Below are 13502 nucleotides of genomic sequence, written 5' to 3' on the forward strand. Positions count from 1 at the left end.
TTTGCTCTCTACACTCCCCATGTTATTCCACTTGATTGGTGTAACAATGTAAAGAAGGAAATCGATACCAGGGTATCAGAACATCAATGAGCCAGTAGAAGACAAAGCTTATGAATGGTGCCATCCCTTGGTAGTCATCCTCAACGCAAAGGGTGGTGTTCGTTTGACAGTAGACTTGTCAAGAGTCAACAAACAAGTAGTACGTACAGCACACCCATATCCTATTCCTTATGATGCAGTTTATCAGATAACTCAGGAAGCACATTTTTTTCTCAACTCTTGATACAACAATGGGTTATTGGCAAAGATATCGCACTCTCAGGCATTGACAACTGCGTCAAAGTAATTGACGATGTGTTAGTATGGGATACAGATAATACCCAGCACCTTTAACAACTTTGTACAATCCTGGCTAGATGTAGACATGGGATTACAATCAATGCTGATAAGTTTATCTGTGCTGCACCTGAAGTACAATATTGCGGTTACAACTTGTCTCAGACTGTTATCATAGCAGACAACAAAAGTTAAGGCAGAGTTTCCCACACTGTGTAATCTAACAGACCTTCTTTCTTTCAGGGGTTTAGCAAATCAGCTAGGAGACTTCCCGCCAGCCCTAACCGCCTGTGCTAACACACTACGACCCCATATGAGCCCCAGAAACCAGTTTATTTGGACTTCAGCACTCCAAGAGTTCTTTGATCATGTTAAAAAAGCAGTTTTCTACTCCAATCCTTGCGCATGTTGACCCCAACTGCCCCACAGCATTTTACATGGATGCATCACATTTGTATGGTATTGGATATGCATTCTTTTAGATACATGGAAAAAAGTGGCATCTCGTCCGGTGCAGTTGACATTTTCTTACTGATGCTGAAAGTCACTATACCACTGTGGAGCTCTTTATACTCAACGTCCCTCTGGAGAGAGAGGCCTCTGTTTACATCACACAAGATTGCGGCAGATGCTCTGTACACTATATTCAGGATTAAAGCATCCTGGACACAAGTTAATTCTTTCCATTGAACCTATGTGATATGTGAACATACAAAGAGTATTTGAGGGTATTTGCAGCTGGATGGACAAAGTGGGTTGAAGAATGCAGTCTTAAGGGGATAATTTTGATTTCATATTTCTTTCTAACATAAGAAAATCATTTTAAAATGTGTATTCATTATGTAGTACTTAACATGGTTATTCATCTTTCTGCTCTGCATTCAGACCTATTTATATATATTCCTATGTAAATGTATACTATCATTTTCCATAGTGTATTTATCTTTACCAATATCATAATCATCAGTAACAGTTATCTGTCATTATCATTATCAAAATTATTGTTCTATTTATCCCTCTTTATATCTTCATTCATATTTATTCAATCATCTTGCAATATACTAAACTTTAAATGTGTAAATGTGTATTTATTTCAATGCATAACATCATTCATACATATTCACATATATTCATTCACAAATGTGTACCCTCAAACAGATCATTCAATACCTCTGCAGGTGATCCCTCTCGTTCAGCACTCTCACTTTCTCGTCCCTCCCGCTTCAGTAACTGGTTGAAAGATGTTGCCAGGCTCTTTTTGGCTCGACGTATGGAGGACTCAAAATTTGCACCTATATGGAAATCTGGCCTGTTGGAATACATCTCTATTAAATAACGGAAAAAAAGGATACCCTAAAAAAAATATATTACATGAGAATCTTCTTCACAGATTACTTGACAGCAAAAAGTAATGAGAAATTAATAATCTAATTAATTAATCTTAACTAAATCCCATTAATTAAGGAGTGAAAAATCAGAAAACACAAATACAAAAATGAGCAATTCTCAACAAGAATACAGGCTTCCCACAATCCACTTACTTAACTCCACCACCAGGTAGGGCAGTGTGGGTGTGAGTCGACTGCTTGCACTCAAAATGAGCTCTGAGGAGCATCATCAGAATATTATTCTGAGCCTGAGTATCTGAAACCTCTGCCCCCTCATATTTTGCAATAAGGGTGGTCCGATCTTCTTCTGGCAGTGAATTCAAGCGTTTCATAATAACTGTGTGGGCTTTAGCTGCAGGCATCCCTATCAATAAAAAGATAAATTTAATTTAATTTAATTTAATCCTCTGTCATCTCCATAACAATTTATTATTAAAAAAAAACAAAAAAAACAATTCAGTTATAACAAAAAAATAACATTTCACATAAAAATTCACATAAGGTATTACCTTCAACCTCCGCACACAGCTGGCTGAACCACCTCATTGGACACTGATCACACAACAGGTTTTCTTGTCTTTCACGTAACTGTGCTTCATGCACCGCAGCAAAAGCTTTACTAAGAGCTGTAATTTCAAAAGATATTTGATCATTACACTTTTGTGATAACATTATCAGTATTTCTGAGGTTCAATTGGGATACATATTTAATGATTGTAACAATGATCAAAGATGCCACTTACATAGAGGATAGAAGTATATGAAAGTTGATTCATGGAATCTACATTAGTTATATAAAATTTTGTTTATGACAAGTTCTTCATTACTTCAAATTTACAATAACGAATGAATAATCATCTTTACAACCTTGCATGATTTCATCAGTAACTGAGCTGATCTGGCACTTAAAAACATATCCAAGGTAGCAAGGGGTGTCACCGCTTATCTCTCGGCAAATGAATCCGAAATGATCATTCTGTTTGACGCCCTGAAAAGACAACATAAAATTAAAGTAATATCATCAGTATGAAGTACAAGTCTGTTCAAATAAAAAGTGTATATCTAGGAAGACTAATAAGACAATAATATCTGTGAACATTTTCTAATTATCTTTAAACTATACACTGATGATGTATTGAAAGAAAGACAACAATATAAGAAACACAAAAAAAAGAAAGAAAAGAAAAAAAAAGGATATATGAACATAAGAGAAAATAAGGATTACATGGGAGTATTAACAGGAGACAGGATAATAGGATCCACAGACAAAAATAGAAATATACAGGAAAATAAAAGAGTATAGAAAAATAATGAGGATACATAAACATTTCTATTAAAAAACAACAAAAAACATTCTGCTTACATACAAAATTTAGCAAGGTTCCAGTGATACTATAATGCACTTCTCTTGGGATTTGCACTGACCACTCTATCACTCGAGTAGACAAGCGAAAGGAAATGCTTATCTCTGTAGAGATAATACAGAGATAACAACATAATGATTGTATTGACACCTTCTGTGCATGCTTAACCCGAGAAAATATGATGTTCATTGTGCTGTCTTGTTAAATGTATTTATACATAGATGGCTCCACAAGTGCTCAGTCACCAAAGAGTCAATTAGTAGTTTTGTGACCATCTGATTTCGCCTCCTTGAGTTTTCAGTTTTCAGTTTTCAGTTGTTGTTGTTTGTTTTTTATGCTCTTCATCTCTCTTCATCTATTAACAATGGATTTAACATCTGGCTAGTGGCCACTAACATGGGGTTGTTGGTGCATTGGCAGTTTCCCCCATTCAGTACTTCATAAACAACATTAGGCATAAGAAAGGATGAGAGAGAGAGAGAGAGAGAGAGAGAGAGAAGAGAGAGAGAGAGAGAGAGGAGAGATGAGAGAGAGAGGAGAGAGAGAGAGAGAGAGAGAGAGAGAGAGAGAGAGAGAAGGAGAGAGAGAGAGAGAAGAGAGAAGAGAGAGAAGAGAGAGAAAGTAGAAGAGAGAGAAGAGAGAAAGAGAGAAAGAGAAGAAAGACGAGAGAGAGAGAAAGAGTCGAGCGAGAGAAAGAGAGAAGAGAGAGAGAGGAGAGATAGAGAGAGAGAGAGAGAAATAGAAAGAAGAGAGAGAGAAAGAGAAAGAGATGAGAGAAAGAAAGAGGAGAAGAGAAGAAGAGGAGAGAGGGAGAGAGAGAGAGAGAAGAAAGAGAGAGGAGAAAGAGAGCAGAGAAAGAGAAGAAAAGCAGAGAGAGAGAGAGCGCAGAAAGAGAGAGAGAGAGAGGAAAGAAAGGAGAGAAGGGAGGAGAGGAGGAAGAAAGCAAGAGAGAGAGAGAGGAAGAAAGCGAGAGAGAGAGAGAGAGAGAGAGAGAGAGAGAGAGAGAGAGAGAGAGAGAGAGAGAGAGAGAGAAAGGAAGGAAGGTTTTCCTTCAGTCTAAGTGCCTGTGTCTAATAATGACACCAAACAAATGATGTTGCTGATATCAGAGAAAGGCGAGCTCCATCAGATGAGCCAACTTTGCTGGGTATGTCAAGATACAGTGCCATCTGTGACTTGGTTCAACACAACCATTGAATGATATTGACCAAGGGTTAATATCTCTGCTGTTCCCATTATTATTGGCATTAAAAGTAAGACAGTATCATTAACTAATAGCAATATAAGATAGAATAATATTTTCCAAAAATCACAAAAAAGGGTAAACAGGAGATAGAGCTAGGATTAGTAATTGGCTCCAGTGGAGCCATTTATGTATAAATACAATTAATAAAATGAAGTCATTGTGGGCATGGCAGGTACATATATGCCATCCCCAGCAGCACTAGGTTAAGCTGTGGTCTCATGAGCATTAATTTCAAAAAACAGTCTGTTATCATCCAAGTTTTGAAGTGACCCCCAACCTATATATTACCAATTTCCTTACTTCATGCACTTGATTTTGTCATTAAACATCTTGAAAAAATCCACCATTAAACACTGCGAGCCTACACAAAAATAATATGTGTTACTATCACATGAATTTTTTTATATAAATATTTAGCACACTTAACCCAATTGGCACAAATGGCAAGAATACATGCCATGCCCACTGTAATATAAGTTTATTTACTGTATTTATACATACGTGGCTCTACAAGTGCTTAGTCAGTTATTAGTCCTACCTATCTCCCTTGTTTACCTTTATCCTTGATTTTTGGAAAGTTTCTTTTGTATTATTTCCTTGTCTTTAATGTTACCAAGGTTTTAATAACAATTTAATAATTATAATATCAGTCAGAATAAAAACAGTATCAATATCAATATTATTAGAAAGAAAAACACATTTTCCCGCCAATTCAAGGAATGGGGAAATCAGGAGCGGTCACTAGGGCCTACTAATAGACTTCTTGGTGGCCGAGCACATGTGGAGCAATCAGTATGTAACAAAATTCACAAAAAAACTACAGGGAGCAATACATATATCCATAGTGATTGGGTTAAAAAAAATATAAGGTTGTAAATACAACACTCAAGTAAGTATTTCTTAGTTGACTAGAGACTCTTGCCATAACCTAGTCACCAATTCCAAATGACATACTGTTTCATCCAACCTCCAACAAAGTTGTCAAAGAAAGAGAATTAAGGCAACATAGAGGTTGGGGGAAGTGGGAAAATTGGATATTACGGGCAATGTTTGAGCATTCAACTTTCGACTAGCATCCACATCACTTATTAGGGAATTATTCTACTTGGTAACAAAGGCCAAGTCACTCTGTCAAGTTAAGTTTCCATTTAGCAGTTTCTAGAAAGTTTGTGCATGTGAGTACCTTCCAGCTTTTGTTCAGTAGGCTGGTGAGAGGGAGGGATAGGTAAATCCTTTTCATGCACAAATAAAGACTGATAATCCCTATTACATTTAGCATTTGTATCTAACTACAATGATCATTATATGACAATGACAATTTTGAAATAATCCATAACAATAATGATACTGATCAAAATAACAGCAGTAATAAAAACAGGGCACACCTCTGCTAATAGCACACTTGAAATCTAAGCTATAAAACATTTTCTTTTTATAATCAATTTCCTAACAGATTAATTTTTCTTAGTGGATAATACTAGTGATAAATCTTGAAATTGCATTCTAGATTTTTTATACAACTAAAATCAAATTTATTGGTCCCTGATCTATGGCAAACCTACACATAGTTTCACTGTAATATGTTAATAACTTGTTCCATAATCCAACTCATAAACTAAGAAAGCAAGAAATCCAAAAGAAACTGACATCAAACCAACACATGGCAACAAAACCATTACTTCCATGGATGAAATACTAACAATAAAAGTAACAATAAATATACAAATATTATACAAATAATAAATTTCATATAACAGCTATGAACAACAATAACAAAAGTCAATTCCTAATCATCCCATTTACTCCTGAATTAAGGGTCACAAAATGAAAAATAAGAAAAAAAACTGTAGCTGCTGATCATTGCTTACATTTACCTTACATGCAAACCTAGAGTGAAAGTGAGGTAAACATGAAACAAAAAAAAAAAAAAAAAAAAAAAAAAAGAATATGATGGTCTGATTAAGGTGCTTTGAATCAGTCCCAAAGTTAGATGTGTATATAAATGGGGACAAGAGTACTAGTACTAACAGTAAGAAAACATTAACCCTACAATCTGGATGAGGTGACCATCATGTCATAAAAAAAAAAAAAAAAAAAAATTGGCATGAGGGGTGGGTGACATGAACATGTTGTCATGGGAACATTTGACTGTGGGTCAGGGTGATGTGCACTTGTCATCATAGGCATTTCAGCTAAACGCTGGGGTAACAAGAGATTCAGCACAAGTGCGCAAACCTCGTGGAGGATGTTTTGACTCATTTGGCATTTATGAAGGGGCTTTTGCATTATTTCCATTGATAAATGAGTGTGGAATGTAATGTCCATGAGCTGTGACTGGAAGAGTGCCAGCTCCAGGGAGGAACACATTTCCATGCCCAGGGTCCTATTCCTACCTGCCATGACTGGCAGCACAGGTTGTATTACAGAAAATTTATTATGCAAAAATAAAAATAAACGACACAAATAACAAAACTTTACTTATTGTTACCATTATTGCAATGAGTTATAGATTCCTAGAGAGATGATACAGTATTATTACCATCTGGATAAAGCAAATCAAATGATAAATATAGACATTGGAAAATGGCAAAAAAACTGAAGACAGAATAACATCACTAAAGGGAGGCATGGAAGCTTGTCAACACACATGAGTGTTTGTTTGCACCTGCCTTTGCTTTGCATCAGACTATGACTACCAGAAAATGTTAAAATTAGTAACAAATAAAACATTAACAACAATAACAATAATAATAAAGTACAACAACAACAACAATTAAAATAGCAATAATAACAACACAATAATAATATGTTAGAATTGCAGAAAACAAATACCTAAAGCCCCTCCACACTTTTTGCTGTGGTATAAACAATGTTTTTGGAATGAGGCCAAAAAGAGACTTCTTCTGAGGGATTTTATATCTTTATCAATGACAACAGTCAGGGATAAGCAGGTGAACAACTGTTTAAGACATAACATAGAGCTTGCTTGATTGCATGTTGCTTGGATACCATTTGGGCCCTCTTCACTATGACATGCTATTTTCAGTCTACCACGTTTTTTTAAAAGGAAGTTAATTTCCTAGCAGACTTATTTTCTACAACAGATTGCATAGGATATAATTATTCTTATTAAATCCTAGATCTGTTTGCAACATAATCAAGCATCTACATGTGGTGTGGTGACAGTCCATTAGTGGGAAGTCAACCTAAGCCAAGAGGAGTTGAATGGCTGGTGGCCATTGGTGAAGCCCAGTACTGACCCAAGGAAAAAGGCTTCCTGACTGTGCCCCCTGGTTCTTCACCCAAGCTTAGTCTGCTCTTGCTTTGTGCAAACATCTTACCTCTTTAGCCATGCTGGCATCATTTCATGCACCGTTTGAAAATAACATCACATTTTTTTAAGACTCCCTTCAATAAAAAAGTAAAAAAAAAAAAACTATATTTCACAGACCATGTCTCATATCATATAGGTGCTCAAACCTTCTACAAGGGGCTTAGCCAATCCAAATGTTTTATCACAATGTCAGTAATTCTTCATAAATCTAGCATCCACCTGACCACTAAATTTGGACATAAGCATAATCAATAAAATTAAATAATACTATAAAAATAATAATAATGATAATAATATCATCATTACTATCAATTAAACTTTTCAACTATTGTATCACTTCCCTTTCAGTATCACATAACCACTTACCTGGCAACAGTGGGCAATGTCTCTAAAGTGTTTGTTGAGCTGAACTGACTTAACCTCTGGATTAATCAGCTGGATTTCACTCCGTCCAATGTGGAACAGCATTGTACGGTTAAAGTCATGACTCAGCATCTGATGAAAGTAAAATATTTACATGTCATATAATTTGATTATAATGAAATGGTACTGGCTTAATATCCATATTCTCATTAGCAATTTGAAAATAATAATGACATTCATCCAATAATAATGACATACATCAAGGCATGCTGATAATTACAAGAGGTTAACATAAAAGTGATGCCGAATGATCGGTTCACAACTTACCCACCAACCCTTCCAGCTTGATAGAAATACAAAAAAAAATTCATTTCATTAAATTTATCATTAAAAATAACCAAATATATGAGTATGAGGGTTACTGAAAAACTGTTTTATGGTGTACATTTATGCTAAAGCACAAAACATGTTTTTTTTTCTCTCTCTCATAAAAGATACAAAAGTACAAATAATCACCACACATAATAGCCAAAAGTCATATCAACTATGACTCTCACCTATCATGTACCAATTCAAAGTGCAAAACAATTACCTATACCATATGCCTAAAGATTTTAGACTAAGTCTCCTCTTTGTCCAACTTTTCACCACTCTTTACCTTTTCTATGTCTATTCTTAGCCTCCATCACTAAATATAACATAGATCAATGGAAAACAGCAGTTAAACCAATAAGTGGACATTCCTAAGAAAATATTTTGGGACCATAAAGGAATATCACCATGAACCTTCTGGCCAACAGGACATGGGTTCTTTCTACAACTCTGAATAAAAATATGCACTGAAATTTTGCAAGATAAAATTTCATATTTAGTAAAGATTACTAAAATAAAAGCATTAATGGTGAAAAAAATAATCAAATGAAAAATAAAGGAAACCTTACTCTTAAATCACAATCATTATAGCGGATGCCTCTAGGTTTTGCGGTTATACTGCCTATTGAACCAGCTCGAGCACGCATCCCATGTTCCGGTGCAGTTGGTGCCCTGGAATAAAGTAAAAAAATTAGGAGCTACTAATCTTGGTTTATTTTTCAAAATAAAAGTTGTATCTGATACAATTATTGATAAAAATGGAAATCCAAGACTTCCTTAGACAGAATGAGGGAAGAAAAATTGATGAAAATTTACCTGCGAAATAACTGACTAGAATCTCCAGAAATTGTTCTCAGGCGCTGTCGAAATGGCTCAACAACGGACAACTCTGGAGCAGATGTTTCATCAGATTCTGAGGTGTCTTCTTTGTCTCGTTGATTGTCAAACCCTAAGAATTTAGGAGTCAGGCATACTATTACCATATCCATAGATCAGCTAGATCAACAAAATCCCATTTTAACATAAACAACAGCTTAAAATATTTTAACATTCATGTGAACAGCATCTGCGACCTAAAGTGATCTTGTGTTTAGCTTTTCCTTACAAAAAGGATTTCTACAGGATCTTTCTCATGGCTTTCTGCCCCTTTTATTTCCTTACAGAGTCAGCAAGTTAATTATCAATGTGAAAAATTATTACAATTCACCCCCTTCAAAATAATGTATAAGGAAGGCAATGAAAATATATACAAAAATTTCATAATAATAAAAACACCAACTTTGACTAGCTGCCGCTTCAGTTTCAGCGTTGAGGCTGGTAGACCTGTATGTCACCATCTCCACAGCAGGGGGGCTCTCGGCCTGAGGTAGGGGAGCCTGATGATGGCTCGTGAGACGGATGGGTGATCTGCATTCCCCCAGAGTGAGAATCGTACTTTGGCAGCCTTGTGGGGCTCTTTGTTCTCCTGGTCTTTTTCTTTGCCTTGGCTTGATGGTAAGAGAATTTTCCCCAGATCCTATGAAAATAAAAAGTTATTGTAATATGTCTGTCCATATATCTATCACATATCCATATATGATGGAATAAAAAGTTAGGATAAAAATAATATGTATGCAAAAGGACCTAAATTTGCAATTTTTTTATAAGTATGAATCTTAAAGAGTCTTTGTGGGTATGACAATAAAAGCATTATTGTAAATAAGCCAGTGCAGCGTCCCTTGCATTAAAGGAGAAAGTTACAATCAGTCTGCAAAAGCTATGTAATTTACTAAGATATTTTAGTAATAATGTAGGGATTAAAAGTTTCCTCACTAAGAATGTACAATACGGGTTAGTTTAAACACAGAAACAGCAAAGCAAAAATCACACATCTATGTACTGTACTAAAAAATTTTTTTTTTAAAATAAAAAAATACTTTTTTTCCTGGAATCCTATATTTTTAAATCTGCAAAACACCAAATGGTAAAATAAATGTTGGATTTTCTGTATCAACCAACATCCCATAATTTTAATAAGAACTAAAAATTAACTATGGATTGCTTAACACATAACATCTAAATCAAAATTCTAGTTCCAATGTACATAAGTATAATAATATTACAAAAAATATAAACATCAATGTTACAAAAAATAATAAAAATAAAACCTATGTAAACAGGTATGGATAAGCAGAGTAAAAGTTTAGTTCAGACATAAATAGCAAATAAGCAGGGATGTTACAACATTTACAACAAATATAGTCCAGTATTAACCTATGACTATTCCTTTCTGAAATTAAAAAAAAGTTATTTCACTAAAAAAAAGGCCCCGAAGTGAGGGGGAAAAAAAATCAGACATGACAACAGACAGGCAAAAAACTAGTAAAAAAAAAGAGCATGGTTTACGGAAGCAAGCTAAATGATGTCAGTGAACATATGCCAGTTGCTATGATTATTTTATCAAATTCAGTACATTCAGATATTTCACTTCTTTATCATAGCCACCATGGAGCATGTTAGTTCACTATTTAGTAAATTTCACATTACAAATTTTGCAATCACCAATTTGAAGTATCAAAAACACATTTTTCCTTTTCCTTTTTAATGTAGAAAATTCTTCAAAATTATTTCTACTTTCACTATTTATTTGGTAGTGTCCTACAGACATTATCCACAATCAACATGTTTTTCTCAAAATTTGTAAACACAGAACAAATGTACAGACTGAAAACGGACAGGGGTACCTATTATTCTTTTCCAAAAAAAGCAAAAGAAAAAAAATCTTTAGTGAAAAGTTTTCACATTAAAAAAAGTTTCATTTCCAATCAATCAGTGGTTAATTTTATTAGTATAATTTTATAAAAATGAAATTCACTACCCCAAAATTTCTAAAACCCAAACTACGAGTCAAAACCAAAGCAAAAAAAAGTTAATTCTATACAAAAAAGTTAACAATTATCACAGTTGAGTTGCTTCTATCATCTATAAACTGGGCAAGAACCACCTCTTACCCTGGAGTTACTACGACTGCGAGGCTCAATGTCTGAGTCACAGAAACTGGAGAATACAATATTTGGTACAGATAGACCACTGCCTTCTTGCTGATATGCTATAGCAGCACTATTTGGCTGTATGTTACCACTCTGTTGGAAAAAGGAAAAGAACGTGTCCAGGTATTCTCATGACTATTCCTCTCCCTTGCACCATCTCTTTTCTGGTTGTTTCCTGTACAGTTGCCTGCCCTTTTACCTGGGACACCCTATTTTCAATGAATAAGAGAAGTGGCACAGAGGTGTCTGGGGTTCGCATGCAAAGCGTGAGATAAAAAAAAAAGAAAGCGCGGACCCAGAAAAGAGTAATGGGAAAGCGTGTGTGCACAGACAAAGAGGGGATAAGAGTAGGAGCCAGCACTGTGGCTGGGGCGGATAGGCGTGAAGGAGAAAGAGAGGAGGAGAGACGGAGATGAGAAAGAGAGAGAAAGAGAGGGAGAAAGAGAGAGAGAGAGAGAGAGAGGCAGAGACGGAGAATGAGAGAGAGAGAGTGAGGGAGGGACAGAGGAGAGGGAGACGAGAGAGAGAGAGAGAGAGAGGGGGGGGGAGAAGGGAGGAGGGAAGGAGAGGGGGAGGGAGGGGAGGAGGAGAGAGAGAGAGAGGAGAAGAGGCGGGGGAGGCGGAGGACAGGGGGGGGGGTGGGGCAGAGAAGGTCAGAGAGAAGAACAGCCGAGGCCGCGCGCAGAAATGGGCCGGAAACGGGGAGATAGGAGGGGTCGGGGGGTGGGAGGTAGAGAGAGAGAGAGAGAGAGAGAGATATGAGCGAGTAGAGAGTAGAGAGAGAGGAGAGGAGAGCCAGAGAGTAGAGAGATAGAGGAGAGAGAGAGAGAGAGAGAGAGACAGGTGAAGAGAGATATAGAGGGAGAAAGAGAGAGAGAGAGCTGACGAAAAGAGACAGAGACAGAAAGAGAGAGAGATGATGAGAGAGATAGATAGAACGATAGAGGATAGAGAGGGAGAGAGGAGGGGGAGAGAGAGAGAGACAGTGAGAAAGCGAGAGAGAGATAGCGAGAGAGAGAGAGAGAGAGAGAGGAGAGATAAGTGAGAAGAGAGATAGATGGGAAGAGAGAGAGACACAGAAGATAGAGAGAGGATAGAAGATGAGATGATCAGAGAGAGAGAGAGAGAGAGAGAGAGGAGAGATGGAGAGAGGGGGGAAAGAAGAGGAGACACAGAGAGAATAGAGATAGCGAGAGAGAGAGAGAGAGAGGCGAGAGGAGAGAGAGATAATATGAGAGGAGACAGAGAAGAGAGAGAAGAGGAGAGGATTAGAGAGAGAGAGAGAGAGAGAGAGAGAGAGAGAAGATAGATAGAGGAGAAGGAGAGACAGGATTAGAGAGAGAAATATACAGAGACAGATATAGAACATAGCGATAGAGAGAGCAGAGAGAGAAGAGATAGAGAAGAGAACGAGGAGAGAGGAGACGAAGAATGAGAGATAGATAGAGAGAGAGATAAGAGGAGACAGTATAGAGAGAGAGAGAGAGGAGACAGAGGAGATATAGATAACAAGAGAGAGATAGAGAGGGAGAGAGATGAGAGATATGAGAGTAGAACAGAAGAGATAGAGAGATCGAGAGATTAGAGATAGAGATTAGAGAATAAGTAGACATTACAGATATAGGAGAGTAGATAGAGAGAGATAGGAGATGATGAGTATAGAGATAAGTAGACAGTAGCTAGATAGATGAGAGAGATAGAGCGATGATAGATATGTATATATATATGTATAGGAACAGATAGATGATATAGAGAGCAGATATAGAAGAAGAGATAGATAGAGATAGATAAGTGTATAATTGATATATTTGGATATTTATGTATCAGAGAGATATATATATATATTAGATATAGAATATATGATAAATATATCTATATATAGATGAGATATATAGAGAGATAAATGAGATTATAATTTTAGAGAGATAAGAGAGCTGATATATTATATAGAGATAATGAGATAAGTTATACATATATACATGACGATACATGATATACATGATACATATAACATAGATGACATACATAACTATACATACAGTATATAGTATATGATAGTAGAGAGATAAG

The 13502-nt window shown here is 36.1% G+C and overlaps 1 protein-coding gene across 1 annotated transcript in view; it reads right to left on the bottom strand.

The window, feature by feature from the left end:
• Positions 1-13502, bottom strand: part of LOC119574446 (TBC1 domain family member 1-like) — a 77230-nt gene that overhangs the window by 11384 nt on the left and 52344 nt on the right. Inside the window, 10 exon segments of the mRNA XM_037921673.1 lie at positions 1507-1645; positions 1878-2088; positions 2234-2350; positions 2592-2712; positions 8035-8163; positions 8973-9075; positions 9220-9352; positions 9683-9793; positions 9796-9919; positions 11394-11525. Of these exon segments, the coding sequence (XP_037777601.1) occupies positions 1507-1645; positions 1878-2088; positions 2234-2350; positions 2592-2712; positions 8035-8163; positions 8973-9075; positions 9220-9352; positions 9683-9793; positions 9796-9919; positions 11394-11525 (1320 nt within the window).

This window comes from Penaeus monodon, chromosome 6, assembly GCF_015228065.2.
Source record: "Penaeus monodon isolate SGIC_2016 chromosome 6, NSTDA_Pmon_1, whole genome shotgun sequence".
NCBI classification, from domain to species: domain Eukaryota; kingdom Metazoa; phylum Arthropoda; class Malacostraca; order Decapoda; family Penaeidae; genus Penaeus; species Penaeus monodon.